The sequence below is a fragment of the Trichoplax adhaerens genome, genomic scaffold, assembly GCF_000150275.1.
Source record: "Trichoplax adhaerens TRIADscaffold_11 genomic scaffold, whole genome shotgun sequence".
NCBI classification, from domain to species: Eukaryota; Metazoa; Placozoa; class Uniplacotomia; order Trichoplacea; family Trichoplacidae; genus Trichoplax; species Trichoplax adhaerens.
The window spans coordinates 1,670,254-1,687,604 of record NW_002060953.1 but is presented as its reverse complement, the minus strand read 5'-3'; the positions used below and the strand labels follow the sequence as shown (position 1 = coordinate 1,687,604).

The window sequence follows — 17,351 nt, the reverse complement described above, 5'->3', positions numbered from 1 at the left end:
AACGTAGAAAGGCCCAACAGCTAATATGCTGTTGAATATGTTGTTGGACGTAGAAATATCCAACTTTTAATTTGCTGTTAAACGTAGAAAGGTCCAACAGCTAATATGCTGTTGTATGTAGAAAGGTCTAACAGCTAATATGCTGTTGGATGTAGAACTATCCAACTTTTAATTTGCTGTTAAACGTAGAAAGGTCCAACAGCTAATATGCTGTTGAATATGTTGTTGGACGTAGAAATATCCAACTTTTAATTTGCTATTAAACGTAGAAAGGTCCAACAGCTAATATGCTGTTGAATATGTTGTTGGACGTAGAAATATCCAACTTTTAATTTGCTGTTAAACGTAGAAAGGTCCAACAGCTAATATGCTGTTGGACGTAGAACTATCCAACTTTTAATTTGCTATTAAACGTAGAAAGGTCCAACAGCTAATATGCTGTTGTATGTAGAAAGGTCTAACAGCTAATATGCTGTTGGATGTAGAACTATCCAACTTTTAATTTGCTGTTAAACGTAGAAAGGTCCAACAGCGAATATGCTGCTAGACGTACAGCAGAAAGGTTGCCGCCATGTTAGAAGGTTTGGCCCCTTGCCATATAAAGGCTAACGGTGTGTGCCATGTTACCGTCTCGTCATAGTACATCCTCGATAGGATTTGGAGTAAAGGATTGAATGGGACACTAGACTAGCGTATAGGACGTTAGTGGCGATGGCTAGGATACGCCTGCGCCATCACGTCTTCAGGCTCTACTAGCGATTTCATCAACGCTAATCCTGGGAAAGTAGCACTCTTGCTAAGTGGATGCAGTCGGTGATTGTGGATAGTGTTGAAAATCGCACTTCCTGTGGCTTCTTTGAGAGGTTGAGCAACATTGTCAGCCATCGTAATGGATATTCGCCATCGATTTACGAGTGAACGAAGTGATGGCCTATATCTGCAACATGTGGATGACCAGCAGGAAGAAAGACCTGTATCTAGGAAACGATCGCAATGGCCTGGAGCTCTCTTAGCTTTGCAATTGTTACTCTTTGCTAGAATAATTGCAGCTTTAACCGTTCATGTTACTGATTGTGATGAGACTTTTAATTATTGGGAACCGGTAAGTCTTCATTATCATTCAATGACTGTCGATGATGACCGCCATGATTGCAATCGTAGTTGATATCGTTGAGATAAATTGCACAACAGTAGGCTTCGGCATGTTGTCAAACGTATGATGCAGCAATGAAAGCACTAGAATCAATAAGACAGGCATAACCTAAATGAATCCGTTTGAAGAGTACTGTATGTCTCTTTCTATCGAAAAAACGAACGATATCGAAACGTTGTTGTCGTAAAAAATTGACCAAAATGAGTCGTGATGCAGTATAGGAGAGGGATAAATGATTCTGTGTATTGATCATCTTCATGCATTGATCGGTTTGCTAGATGCATTATATGCTATATGGAAATGGACTGCAAACGTGGGAATATTCGCCTCAATTTGCAATTCGATCTTATGCATATGTGCTATTGCACGCTGTGTTTGCATGGCCCGTTCAATTCTTATCATTAGACAAGGTAAGATAGATCATCTTATGGATAAATAATCTTAAATTACATCGAATCCTACATAATAACATTAATTTGTTGGTTTATCCATCCAATCACATTTTGGTACTACACTACTAGATATAAGATTGTTGAATGAACAGGTGCTTTTTCTTCTATGGCTCGTATAGATTTATGCCTTTTATCTTGTCAGAATATGGCTAGGAGTTTGCTGTGCTGTTTCAGAAGCTTATTTCTACCGGTGCGTATCAACAAGATAGCTTTCTGTTCCGTTACTCTTAATCTTTGCAGGATTATTGTTTTAATTAATTATTATTATAATCACAATCTGTAAAATGCCACAATGCGTGTTTTTCCCTATTTGTGGTTTATGAGGCAAAAAGTTACTGAATCAGTGTGATTTAGCAGCTTGAGTAGAATGGGATGGTCCAAGTTATAGCATGCATTTGATCCTAGAAACGACTTTGCGCCATTCTTACAACTATAAGCATTTATAAGCTTTCGATATCTGCATCATTTACTTGTAAATGAAAAAATCTGTGTACATTTCAATATACCACCATCATCCACAATTGCTTCATACAGCACTACCACTATTCTACGCTACGGAATCCTTTGCTTTACATTATTAGCATTATGTGAAATCACGACAGTATGTTACACAATGAAATATCGACATACAGTAATTTCTTGTAACGATTTTCAAATATCATTGAGAACCTGGGCCAACTGTATTAAGAGTCGTTACGCATGTGTACTATCCATCGTATCAGGGAAGGATTAATCTATCGTTCGTAAACTTAATATTTGCTTCTAAATATTGAGTAGTTATCATACAATCCATTCATTCATTAGCTAGCAATTTTGACTCCTTGCAACGAAAGCTATGCAACTAATAGTATCGTAATTTTTTCTTCTCTACAGAGGAATTAGCAAATTTTTCGACGCAAGAATGAGTCGATACACTTTGGTGTTTCTCTTGATCGGTAGTGGAATGTATATTTCTAGCGCCGGTGAGAAATTTTACCTGTCTTGTAATACGTTTAAAACCGAATGTGATGATGAAATGGTCATATACCTTATCAGAAAATACACGTATTCCTTACTATCTGTTAAATTCTACCCTCTATAATGTGTAGTCAGTTACCTTATGTCATCGACATGTATTTCACAGTTACAACTTCATAATCTACTTTCCAATTATATTTCGCCTTCAACATACAAAACCCAGCACTTCAAACTAATTATGCAAGCATATGCAACTTCACCATTATTACCGTTTCTCTAGCTTTTTTGCCTAGCAGTTTCACTATGTTGACTACCATGGCTGCTTATGGTGCACTCTTTCATGGAAACTATAAGGTAATCTTGCGACAGATATTATTCATACCTTAAGACGGAAAAATTTATATTAGCTGATCCTATCAGAATCACGTCAACACGAGACAAACCTCAAGTTTTGTCGTTTATTGCTACTTCAATTCTAGATGTTCATATTTGCCATTGGCTTAGGAACCTTGTGGGGTTGGCCTTTCGTTGCTGTCTTAGGGTATGCTTAACAACAAATTTTCGGTGAAATCTTGTAAACCCTTCTAGAAATTCGGACTTGTCAAATGGTGATGACAGATTTTATTATGTACAAATTGGATTCTAGAATTCCTGGAGCAGTTTATATTGCGTTATGCCAAAATCTGATTACTTATTTCATAAAATGGACCTTTATATGGCTCATCGTTATTATGGTGAGAGTATTACTGATACCATTCTCTTTACTGAATCGATTTACCTTGTAGTGTAATTTTTTACAAGTTATGCAAAGTCTTCTTTGCTAAATTTTTTCCATTCAAGCAAAAGCTCTAAAGTATTGAAATGTCTCTTTTAAAATTTATCCCCTATAGGCTCCATTATTAGCCATTGATTCATACTACTATGGAAAATTGACTATCGCCCCATTGAACATTGTTATGTACAATGTACTTTCTGGTAAAGGTCCGGAATTATACGGTATGATTCTTGAAAACGTTAACGAATTGATAAGTAATTACGACCAATTCTGAAGTACTTTATTGATGGCCATTAGGTGTGGAATCATGGACATTTTATTTTATTAATGGATTCTTAAATTTTAATGTTGCTTTTGTCCTGGCAATATGTTCTTTACCCATTTGGGTATGTAACCAATCAATACCATTGCATTCTGGTAATTTGAATGATAGCTGATTATTCACAGTTATGTTGAACTCTTTTACTATAATCAATGGTAATAGATCGGAGTTGTTATCATAAGAAAGCTTTACAATATTCGTGGGGGTAAGTCTATTGATATTAATCAGTTGGAATATCTGTTAACCCTAAGTGCTTTTAATAATCAATTTGAATGCATTACAGCCATGATAGTTATGAAATAAAGTATGCGGTAATTGCACCTTCTAAACGCTATACTATAGGATATAACGTGGTGAAAGTGCTAACGGTTTTATCACCCATGTATCTATGGATTGGAATTTTCTTTACTAGACCACACAAGGTAGCAACGACGTTAAAAAAAATATTTATTATTCCATTTGTATGAGAAGGAATGTAATTTTGTTGTTGTACTATAGGAAGAACGATTCTTATTTCCTATATATCCTCTAATAGCTTGTTCTGCAGCCATGGCTCTTTCTGAATGTCAAGTAATTGATTTATTGCATTATTTTAGTCTCACTTTTTTGGAATAGTGAAATACAGTAAACTGAAATCATGTTCTTTATGCTCCAGTCATTTGTAGAGAATATATATAAAAATTCACATTCGTTTATTCGAACATTCTTTCGTTTGGGTGTTGCATCGACGTTCCTCCTGTATATGCTGCTGTCCTTATCCCGAACTATGGTATTACACATAGGTATGCTTTAAAATTCTATAATCTAAAATTACTTTAATTTCATCGGCGTAGAAATTTTTAGGTAAACTTATTAATTACCCTAGGATATCAAGCACCGATTGAGGTTTACAAACAGTTACCTACGTTAGTTTCGGAATATAAGTCAATAAGCAAATTCCAAGATATCAACGTATGCGTAGGAAAAGAATGGCATCGATTTCCTAGCAATTTTTTCCTTCCGAATAGGTATACGTATATATTAAGTAATAATTGGGTAATTGAATAACTACATCTGATTATAAATAATGACGTTTCATCTCATCGATTTGGGTAAAGATGCCAACTACAATTTGTGAAATCAGAATTCCGTGGCCAACTACCAAAGCCGTACGAAGCTAAACCATTGGCTACTAGAATAATTCCAACCGACATGAATGATCAAAATAAGGAAGAACCTAGTCGCTATGTATACAACAAATTTACAAAACTATCAACGTTAATTCGCAACAACAGCATGCACCTCTTTCACCTAGAATGAAATCGCAAAAATTTTTCATCTTATAAAATTATAGTTCAAGATACAAAACTGCCATATTTTGGTAGATTTGGAAACTTCAGTTGCTACACCGTTTGAACCATCCTATTCCAAAGACGTGGCAAACTGGAAAAGTATCATAACGTATCCGTTTTTAGATGCTAACCGGTACGAAACTAATATTGTTGTAGTATCTGGTTAAAGCGCATTTATATATCAGACGAGTCGATACTAACGGCAATTGTTTTTTGAACAAATCTATTGTATTTCTTTAGGTCGCATAAGCTACTCCGAGCATTCTACGTACCTGTATTCTCCGCCAAGAAAATTTATTTTAACCAGTACATCATAATGACTTCTACGAATTTGATCAAAATGTCTCCACAAAAATTATAATTAATTCCTGCATGATAAAGGGATTTTGATTTATATTATAATGTTTCATGTTATCTTTAAGATATATCTATTTTCAAAATTAAATTTCTTTATTAAGTTTATGTAAATGAAATATTAGAGCTGCTTTTATGCGATTAATTTACCATGCATATATGCTGATCCTGAATTTGATTAAACGCAAATATATTTTCTGTATCTTGGAAATGTACAAATTAGTCCAGTGTTATTTCGAGACTTTTAGCTTACGGAAGAATTAAAAGTACAAAACTGTAATGTGAAGATTACACACTCAGGATTTATATGTAATGCAATTCATTTGTCTAGTAAATGATCTCTGTACGTAATTCGACGGAAGATAAGATTCCATAATTTCAAAATTTTGCCAATCTGGGATGATCCTCATAGCACATCTTGTCTGTATCATGGTAAATTGCTCTAAAACCAACTGCTGAAAATATAATTTCGATTCTGAAACGTCTTAACTTGAGGAAGGTATCGCACATCATATCAGCAATAAAGTTGCTAAGGTCGCATGTGGGGTTGATATTTGTTTGATCAAATGTTCATTTCTTTGATTAATATGGTTTGTTCATTTGCCCATTGAAGTGGTTAAAATTTTCTGTTACAGCAAACGTTATGCTTATGGGTGGAAAGCAATACTACACAAAATGTATTGCGAACAAAGTTACCCGTGTAGGATAAAATTTTATTTACTTTCTTGTATTTTTTGGTATATTTGGCGAAGTTTTAAGGTTATTAAGCTTTACATTTTCAAGATCACTATTAACTGTTTATAGGTAAGCTTAAGTAACATAATTTGTAGAGACAATTCTGAATATTTAATATAAAATTGTTAATTATTACCAATTACAACAAGTACGTCAACATACTGTCCCGTAGTAGAGCACCTAAGCCCTATAAATTGCGTCAGTATTTGCAATACAATTACTTATTTACATTCTGTAGACATATATTTATATTACATATATCGGAGCTGGAATATCCATTTTCATTACTGTAAATAGATTCAATGCAAAATAATTTAATTTTGCGGCATCATCCAGATAATATCATTTTTACTTTATATATATTGGTATTTTTTTCATTTGAAGAAGAAATTGCCAATAATTAATCGTGTCTATACTGGATTAGTCGTACCGAGATGATGCTAATCGAATAATGGTCATACTTTAGTAGCAAAAGTTAACGCTCTGTTAATTGAGCAGTGTTAATAACATGTATCTTTTCGCGTAAGGATGAACGATTTGAGCTTGAACCTGATCGGTCTGCATCCGATGAAGAGCAATCCGGATTATGAAATGAGGATTCAATAACATTGAGTCTGGAGTTATCTCGCTTACGATTATTTCTTGGTGTCGCTGTCGGTGTACACCTGGGAGAGACATTGGTAAAGGCGTAATTTGTAACACTTAATATGACTTGTTCACGGCAATTTAAGTCAGGTTGAAATAACATGACATAAATTTTATTAGCAAAAATGCAAAATAAAGCAGCAAGTGCGAATGCAGCACAGCCAAACGCTGCAATAGCATCTTGCAAAGGCCCTGTTGTGGTAAAGAAACTAGGTATTAAAGTAACTACGATACAAAACATGATTAAAGCAGTGAAACAGATGTACTTTGCTTCGTTAAAATTTTCAGGCAATTTTCGAGTTTTAAATGCTAAATAAATGCAAATTAGATTTGAAAGCGCAATAAAGGCGAAAGCTAATAGGAAAGCAATTTTATATTTTGAAGAACATTGTAAATGAATTCTGTTGCGAGTTACTGCTATCAAGGTGACCTTAACCGGATCGAAATGGATGGCAACAGAGCAAACGCATATTTGCGCGATAGTGATAGAAATTGGTAAAACAGCTTGAAGTAATTTATAGGTTTTCTTTTTGCCGTTCGTATTTCCCAGTTCACCATTAAATACTTTTGCGACCGTTTTAGTTTTGGAGACAATCGTTAGCATAACTATAGTTAATGAGCTTCCAAATCCAATGACCGCTAATTCACAAGTAAATCTTGATTTTGGAAGTAAAAATAATATGGGTACCAGTGAGCAATAGCAAATAGAAAAGAGTAATAAATTGGATACAGTAAAATTAGAAGCTTTTACAATGGCTGTTTTGCGATATTTTATGAATAATCCCCATGTTATTAATGTGAGCAAAAGGGCGATGACTACAACAAAGTAGATGAAAATAGCCAATGTTGAAAGTGGTTCAATCTTTTCTATCTGATTCGGGTTGCATACCGTATGATTGATATTGGGGTGATAAAATTTGGAGCAGGTATGGCATGTTTTGGCATTGGTTTCATTAGAAATGGATAGATTAGAGCAAGGAAAACATTGCCAACAGCATGTTTCACGAGAATTGATCACTCGTACAGTTCCTGGCAGGCAATGATTGGAACAATTGGAAGAAGGAATATCATACCATGGTCGATCGCCGTTCCATATAATTTTAGAATCATTAATTTCCAACGACGGCTGTTCAGATAGTTGTCGGAAACTCCAGGTGCCAATTTTAACAAATTTCATGCGATTTTTGTCTACGTTATCTGGCTGTAAATTAACTATCGTATACTTGGGTACTCCATCACCGGTTGAAGTAAAGTGAAATTTTCGAACACTAATTCCATGGAATGAAACATTGACCAATTCTTCCAATAAGCGAAATTTATCTATTCCTCTTAAATTTTCAGCTGAACAAGAATCATTTGTGCAACCGAGAGCTTTATGGACAGCTACAGCTAATGCTTTAACCGCATCCATAACATATGCCGCTTTGGAGGTTCGATAATAAAAGTCATGGGTATAGTTTTGATGTAGTTCTGTAATAATATTACATTGCTGCATAATTTCATTCGTATCTAGATTTAAGTGACTAAGTTCACTCTTCCACATCTCGATAAACCAAGGATTAATCCGATTATTGCATAAATCCCGACTTCGTAGATACTGATCAAATTTGGGATCATTTTTACCATCTAAAGATACACCTAGCATTCCTCCAATAACCTTTGGATCAAGTCGCGTAAATTTTAACGAATCACTCCATGCATCGGTGCCAATAAAAATAAGACCCGTTAAATTTCTCTTTTCTGCTTCCTGAATTATATTGACCGCATCAAATTCAGTTGTAAATAGGATAATAGCTTTAGCCTTAGGAAATAGTTCAATTCGTTGCAGTATTCGGCTGATCGTCGATCGATCACTAGGATCGCTGATGTATTCTACCACTGCTGTACAAATCTCATTATGCCTTGTCTGCTTATTAATTTCGCTAACACCCTGGCGGCCATAACTATCATCGATAGCAATAATAGATATATAATTCCAATCGAAATGTTTAATAATATCGATCAAAGCGGAAACTTGATAAGTATCTGATGGTACTGTACGATAAAATGTTTTATACCGCCGACGATCAGCTAAAACTGGAGATGTTGACGAATAACTTATTTGAGGCAAATCAAAATTACCAACTAAGGATGCAACAGGGATGCTAACACGACTTCTTTTACCACCAATAATGCCAACTACTTGCGGCTGGTATAATTTCGATGAATTTGCACTTTGGCATAGCATAGTATTACTAGGATTATGGATTCCATATTGAATTCGATTATGAATAAGACTAATTGCCTGCAATATACCTAAACTAGCACTATCGCAAGTATCTCGAATATCGTAACCGAGGGTAATATTAGGCAAAATATCGCTACGGTTATTTATTTGATCGATAGAATAAATCATCGCTTGAATCCATTGAACACTTTGCTCATTTAGATAGCGGCAGCTTCTAGTGAAAGGATCATAATTGTAGTGAACGGAAAATAGGCCGGTAATCATAATATGTCCTGGTAGATATGCCATAGTCTGATTGGTGTAATTTAAATTTTCAAGTAAAAGGGATCCCCTTTGGCTATTAACAGATTTCTGAAGGAAAGCGTACATAATAAATATCAAGTAAATTCTTATGATGCCCATGATATTCCAAATTGAGAATTAAAAGTTATCAAACAGCCCGTAACAATAAATAAGTGGTGATTTGGGGTTCAATGAACCGAAAACTAAACTTGAGGCCTTTATAAAAGGTAACTGCTTAAATCTAATCTTGCAATTCTATAAAGAGCAGGTTTGGTCTTTATTTCCAGATAAGTAAAATAAAATAAAAGACCTAGAAATAACACTAATAAAGTAAAACAAAGGTCCGACTGTTGCCTTAATCTTCTGTAACCTCAGTTAGTAAATCTCGATAATCGTAATCGTGATAGGGTCCATTTACGATTAAGAAGAGAATAAAATCCTTTTAAAATACAAAGGAATTAGTACGGTAACGAACAGCAAATAAAAAACTTCTTAACCGCTAGTAATATAAGTAAGAAAAGGTTGCACTTAATATCACCTTCAATTCGCTACGATATTTCAGCATTAAATAGATTGCATTTCAGATACAAAAATAACTGGGATTTAAAATTGACTTTTAAGCCTGTAATTATAATTGCGTCTGTGATTTCAAATGCTAAAATTACGATTGAAAGTTATAACTAGTACAATTTGTAATTTACCAGTAGATTGAACAAGAATTTAGAATCTAAATTTATTGGGGCAATCAGTAGTTAAGACATATGCAACTACGTTGCGAAACTATAATACAACAATAATGATAAGAGCACTAGGAGCCTGACCAATGATGAAAATTGATGGGCGACGTAATATAATTATTCCTGTATTATTATATTCGCGAACATATGGTAAAAATGTCAATGTCAAATTTTAAACTAGTTGATACTTTTTGTTTATCTATCAATGCATCTTCTATATTTACATTACAAATTACGCGTTTACTAAGACTGATAAGTTGCATTAAGAGGGAATGATACAGTAAAGAACGCCTTTATAAAAGAATCATGTAAAACAATTAATAAAAATTTTGAACTGTAAACTTGTCAATTAATTCTCTTAGAGAAATTTATTCGCAGCAAGTGGTTCAGAATTGATCAATACTAAGATAAGGTAACGCTTTATGTCGAGATTTGGCGTAAACAAGCCCCAATCTTAATATAATTATAAAGTAAAGATATTGCTTATAGATACACAATTTGTAACTTTTGATTCTTTTGAAAGTAGTAAAGCAAATTTAGCCGACGCCATGATTGGGACATGTAAACATTACATACCAAAGTCAAAAAAGAAGAAGTGTTTACAAAATATCGGTACCTTGGAATCTGAATATTACAGTATATTTCGATTATTTATTAAAGCAGTATTCAACCATTTAACGTATGTCTACACAAAGCCATTGTAAACATAAGTTCTACACAAAGGTCATATTTCATTAGAAATACTTTATCAGTTTCCGTAGCGCAAGAATCCATCCTAAAGTAGCAAATGGCTTTTTACTTTTCATGATTAGGTAAGCATGGTCTGAAGTAAAACGAATGGTAGTTATGATAGTAACACTCTATTGTTTCAAACAATTATGTCTGCTATAAACATAAATATATACTAATTCGGATGTGAATTGTTACGGATTTACCAGCGTCTCTGTATCTAATTATATGATTTCTTGTATTGTATTCATATCGGTTGTATTGCAACCTTATCAGAGCTTAACGGCACTAGTTCTGTTCCGTACTAGATCAGTATAGGTACTGTATTGTACAGTATATAAGGTGGTAAGAAATCAGAATAAATGTAGATATTCACGTGGAAGCTTAGCTGCCGATCTCGCTTCAGTTGACTAAGAGCATACCAAAAATCAGATGCTATCGTTATCGCTAACATGAATAATCTATGATTACATATATATTTGATCCAAAGATTTTCGGCAAATTGCTAAATGACCATAAACTGTCGACAAAATTCGTTTAAATTGAGTGCTTTGAATATGCAAACAATCATTGAAGATTACGACTGAATCGTCTATGGTGTAAGAGAATAGCTATAGAACATATACATTAATATCTTTAGCTGATTTCAAATCTTTTGGGTCTCCTTTTCGCTTAATACTAGAGATGGCAATCCTTCAGCCTTAGATTATATCCATGATAAAGCAATTTCATCTGTATTTGTACGGACTGCAACGTGACAAACTTGTAAGAATTTTGTAATTAAATTTTAGCCGTTACTTATTTCGTTGATATTGTTCACCGTGCTAATTAGTCTATCCAAGCTTCATTCTATTAAACTAACATGAAATATTTGAGTACAGTTGCGTTTAATAGCAATAGCTTGTATAGGTGCATTGCTTCCAATATAAAGTACGAAAAATTATTTAAAAATGTATGCATACCTTAAATTTCAGTGATTTTGCTTTCAAGAAAATTTTGTCGATAGTGTTATCATATCCAATTTTAAAACTAATCTTGATAATTATAATTCAATACGTAGATCCACTAGCGATAACCTAATAAGGTACTACAGGTAAGTATACGATATTTAATATTATATTTTATCATGCCAATATTTAGATTAAACAGACTCGATTTGCAAGATCATAATATACAGCTCAACTACGCGTATGTGAAGGTTATCAAGAATCCCCAAATGGCATTGGAATCATTACAGATTGGTTTCTTGAAATCCTGATAGTCATAAATTTTGTAGAACCAAAAGTGTTCGCTAGAAAAATTATTCATTTCTAGTGTATCTCATGGCTGAAAACGTGTAGACAGTAAATTGCTTCACAATTTCAAGAGGTGTATATGATATCTACTTATACTTTTGGATGAACTATCAGTACTGAAGCGTAATCATAAAATTATTCTTGATAGCTATTAATTACTATAAATTAACAAGTCGATGATATTTCTAAGCCAGTCTTTCTCAATGATATGCTGCATTTTAATCAACTGCGGCAAAAGTAGGAATATAGATACGATAAATTCAAAGAAACGATTTCCTATTTATTATCTTGATAAACAATCTCTAGGCCAATTACATATATTTCTTATTTATGCAAGTTAATATTATATTCATAAGTATTGACATAAATATTATGGCTTATGAATATTTGGCTATTTTGTACACAACCTCCATCATATCCACAAACAATCGGCATTTCTATCCTGTAAAAATATCGCAGATATTAATGCATCGGTAGGGACTATTAATGTATTACATTTTAATTTTTAATATTTAAATTTATTTAATCCTTTAAATCATATCCTATTACGACAAATAAGCACCCACCAGTAATAGTTTTCAAACTCTATCTGTAGAAAGTTACATGAAAGTTACGGTCTCACATATTTCCGTATCATATTACAGGTAAAAACGTAAAACAAAGTATGACGATTGTATATTAAACCTGGAAAGTAATACATTGCTTCTAAAATATTTTGAAAAAATAGTGAGTTTGATTATAATTATTACTGTAGAACTGTCGTCTGTATCACCAGCTGCTATTTACTGGATATTGGTTTCGAATCTGCTCGTAAAAAATTTCTAAAATAGATATGAAAAACAACATAAGCAGTATTTCATTGCATTTGCTGACATGGAAAAGCAATCCAGGTATAATAATATTCGATAACGAGACCAAACATTTTCCACTGTTTAAATCAAACTTGGCATCTTGTATAGGAATAAAATGGTGGTTATTTAAGACTAGGAAAATTCCAATTTATGAAATGATAAGAGCTTCGGCATTAAGTTATTTTCAAAAAGCATCGAAATTTCAACATGTGTCATTTCTAATGCGTGGAGCTACTTGAATTTCTTTGATGATGGAAGTACCATTCAAATCGCTTAATCAGTATATTATTATGTGTCTTTGGATAAATGTTGACGGTTGAATACTGTCATGCCTTAGTCCTTAATAACGCGACATTAATCTCTCGCAGTGTTATTAGTAATATTTAAAATAACTGATTCAGGAAGTGATTTACGCCTATCGATATCCGAAAACCCTACATTAACATGTCCTGACGATAAATCTAAACTGGCTGGTCGGGTTATCATAGCAGAGGATCGCCGCTGGACCATATCTGCGTCAATACTTCCTACATGAACTCTGTTTTGAGAGAGTAATGTATTATTGTTGCTACCTGAATTGAAGGAATATGCAGCAATATCTAACATGACATTTTCTTTCGTATTTAGTTCAGGATGCAGTAAAATTATATAGAGTTTTTTCCCAAACATGCAACATAGTACACACGAACCAAATATAATCATACCAAAGGATGAAATAGCTGCTTGAAAGGGTCCTACCGTGCCAAAATAGGCTGGTGTCATAGTTGCTAAGGATAACAGCATAGTGATCGATGCGAAATTAATATACTTTGCTTCGCAGAAATTTTCCGGTAATTTTCTGGTTTTAAAGGCTAAATAGACGCATGTTAGACATAATAAAGCAAAATAACCAACGGCAACTATGTAACCAAGTCTTGTTTTTGAACGGCAATTCAAATAAACTAATTGTTCTGATATTACTTGTCTTCGAAGCTTGATAGGATCGTATATACTGGCAACAACACAGACTACAACTTCAATGGTGGTTAATAAAATGGCCAAAATAGCTGGTCCTCGATCTCCTAATAACATTTTTGATTTTTGAGACTTGATAAAGCCGGTTTTGAATATCGCAGAGATGCGATTGGTTTTTACCAATATGATAGACATGACAAAAGCTATCGAGATACAAAATATAAATAGGGTTATGGTACAATTAAATATACTTATGGGAGCTCCAAATAAAGGTGCGACCGATAAGCACATAAGAATACCAAAAAGAAGCATTTGCGATAGAACAAAATCGGAAGCTTTCACCACTGGAGTATTTCGATATTTGATTATAACTGCCCATGTAAAAAGTGTGCTTGCGGCTGTAATGCTATAAGCAATCAGCATAATTACATTTTGCATACTTGAATAAGTTAATTCAAAGGGTTTAATGAGTTCACACGTCGTTTGATTTTTACTGCTAGCACTTCCTAAAGGACAGGACTTACAAGCCGGAGCATTAGTTTTATTACTGTAGGTATTATAAGGACATGCATGGCATTGCCAACAGCACAACGGTCTACTGATATAGGTGAAATAGTCTCCGGGCTGACAAGTCGCTGCGCATATCTGAGGTAACTGGGATATATTGTTATAGGGACCAAAGCCTGCTTTACTTTCATTGATTGATAGCAATTCTACATTACCAAGTGTCCAATTACCTACAGTAACAGGTCTTAATACGCGATGCTTTGTCGACCATTTTAAATTGACGATGTTATAAACAACGTCATGTGGACCGCCATTTTCATTAAATTCGAAATCCTTTGAAGTCATACCTTGAAATGATATTCGATACATATTTTCTATTACTTTTGCTAATTGAAATTCCGGATCGTTAGGTGTTTTTTGGCAAATGTGTTGATTACATTGCAATGTCTTATGAAGGGCATGAGCTAAGGCATAAACTGCATCAATGACATAAGCTGCGTTATAAGACAAGCGTTGTAGGTGATTTCGAACATCATTATCTGGATTGTACTTTACATAATCTTGGCATACTTGCTGCGCATTATCATCGGTAAAATTGTGAATGCCATGAAACATAAGCCAAAAGGGTAATAGTGAAGGATTGATATTGTTACAAATGGAGACCTCAGTAAGATATTGTTGAAATTGCAAGCTTGGACGTCGTTTAAGTGTTATGCCCATCATGCCACCGATGACATATCGATCTAACTTCCACATTTCCTGATTCCATTCGCATGATGTTAGGAATGTTTTACCAGTTACATGTCGATTTTGAAACCTGAGCAATAAATCTGCCAAAGCATTTTCTTCTACTAATAAAACGACCACTGGTGCTTTACTCGATTTGATTTTCGATATTGCATTATTTATCTCTAATGGATTCGCCGGTATCACTAAATTTTCATCAACACATGTCCTTTTTTTTTTAATTATTTCCATCATCTCTCGATGAATCGATTGGCTGTATTCTGATTTCAAGGTAACGATAGATATAAAGTTCCAGTTCAAGCGTAATAGTATTGCGGCAATAATTCTAGCCAAGTAGTTATCGATCGGTACAGTTCTGAAAAATGTTGGAAACCGATGGCGATTGGTCAGCTTGGTATCAGATGCAGCATAACTTATTTGAGGCATAGTAAACGTCTTTAGAATCGTTTGAACATCTGAACTTGTTCTACTACTCTTAGCACCGATAATTCCGACGAGCTGGTCATCCATCGCCAACTGAGAAGTCAAAAAAGGATGTTGATTTAAAGAATGATTATTATTACTTATGGTTCGGTGAGAGTTGCATAAATCATTTCTACGAAATTTAAGTAAAAGATCTAATGTCTGCTTCATTGCCACATCAGGATTATCACAAGTATTTCGAATATCATAACCAATCGTTACATTAGGTAATAACGATGAGCTATTATTGATTAGCTCCACAGCATAAATCATGCCTTGTAAGTTAACCAACTGTTCCCAGTCAATATTCAAGCAACGCTTACTATTGCGGTCAAAACTTGAATGAGTTGAAAATAAGCCACCAAAAGAAACTTGACCTTTCATAGCTATTCTGACTAGTTGTCTGCTTATAATTGGTGTATTACTCGTGGTAGGTAAAGATGATGGGGTTGGTGATGATGGAGGCCTTGATAATGGAGATTCATCAAGTAGGTAACCTTTAGTAATTGCCAAAATGAACAACAAGATGGTCATTAAACTAGCTGCGGATGTCATTTCGTGTTCTTAAGAAGGTTGAGTTACGAAAAATTTGTTCGTAATTGGGTATTTTATTGGTTTAAAATCAGTTTGTACGACTGAAGAAACGTTTTAAAGAATAAATCTTCAATCTATATAACTTTGAGTAGAAGAAACACCATCAATTTATTGAAATAAAATAATTGTATAAATTCTAGAGAGATACGGATTGTCAAAATTAGATTTGATCCGATGTTCAACCGCTTTTGTAATCCTTAAACAACCAAATTTAACATAGCATCAATAGCCTAGAGTAACATATTTTCGGAAAAAAATAATAAATGATAATGGTTTATTTCATCTCTATTTATCCAATATTGTACTAGAATAACATAATGAGAAAATAAACAATCTTCTTGGTTATCAGTCTGTCTCGCAATAATTTGGTATCGACCATCTGACATTGTAAGAGATAGTCCAATAGATGGAACTTGGATGGATCAATTAAGTAGAAAGATGTTCGATTGGATAATGGAACATAATGGCAATGTTGACATTTATTTGCACCTCTATGACGTGCATTTATTTCCGCAAAATTACGTCGATAAATTAATAATGTTTATTAATATCTAGTCTTTGTTCTTATAGCAAGTGATGAAGTTCATCAATCCTTGCCAAACTTGGATGTTTTAGCGTGTTCTTTTGAGTTTTGATATTCTAAATTATTTTAACGTAACCTGTATCCTACGATCTTATACGAGCAAAATTTTGTTTACTTTGCTATTGAAAATTCTACGCCTAGATATGTTTTATTATGTTAGGTAGGGTTGTTACGATGGAAACCAATTTTAAGATATTACAGAACTATTTTATAAAAATATACTATTTCAGATATACAGTATTCGAAATTTAACAATTAATTATACTGTGCGATATTAGCATATCGTAGCAATTTCTGTATTTATTTTCCTTACAATTTAATATTAACTTGGTAACTGTCACTATAGTACATATGCAACCGTACTATCTCATAGCACAATCAATTCGTAATTTTACACGATACTTCTGAGGTGGTAACACGTATACTATGACGAACTCCCTAGCGTACCCCTTCTTTTAAATTTTTGCTATATATGAAATCGGTTCACTTCCTGTTAACTGAACAACGTACTTATGAGAATATTTTAATTCTGTTACATGGCATGATAATTATCTTTTTATATTAGATCAGAAGTTAAAAGATAGGGGTTATCATAAAATTAATCTATCAATTGTAATTGGAATATTATTATGATGATATGATCGACCTTCAACTATGAT

General features: G+C 33.7%; 3 protein-coding genes across 3 annotated transcripts; 1 reads left to right on the top strand and 2 right to left on the bottom strand.

Moving 5' to 3' along the window:
- Positions 1-889: 889 nt before the first annotated feature.
- Positions 890-5,351, top strand: TRIADDRAFT_29833 (uncharacterized protein; the record flags this gene model as incomplete). The annotated part of the gene is made up of 16 exons (XM_002115612.1): positions 890-1,102; positions 1,432-1,563; positions 1,725-1,795; positions 2,479-2,567; positions 2,843-2,916; positions 3,042-3,103; positions 3,209-3,296; positions 3,453-3,558; positions 3,635-3,754; positions 4,020-4,081; positions 4,158-4,229; positions 4,327-4,441; positions 4,525-4,672; positions 4,757-4,886; positions 4,993-5,123; positions 5,231-5,351. 16 exons carry the CDS (start codon positions 890-892, stop codon positions 5,349-5,351), a joined length of 1,734 nt encoding a protein of 577 aa, XP_002115648.1.
- Positions 5,352-6,554: 1,203 nt separating this feature from the next.
- Positions 6,555-9,239, bottom strand: TRIADDRAFT_59571 (uncharacterized protein; the record flags this gene model as incomplete). Its single annotated transcript, XM_002115500.1, has 1 exon — positions 6,555-9,239. The coding sequence occupies one exon, from the start codon at positions 9,237-9,239 to the stop codon at positions 6,555-6,557; it is 2,685 nt and encodes an 894-aa protein (XP_002115536.1).
- A 4,209-nt stretch (positions 9,240-13,448) lies between these two features.
- On the bottom strand, positions 13,449-15,905 carry TRIADDRAFT_11320 (uncharacterized protein; the record flags this gene model as incomplete). Its single annotated transcript, XM_002115499.1, has 1 exon — positions 13,449-15,905. A coding segment is annotated over one exon (2,457 nt), but the record flags the coding sequence as incomplete, so codon positions are not given.
- Positions 15,906-17,351: the final 1,446 nt, after the last annotated feature.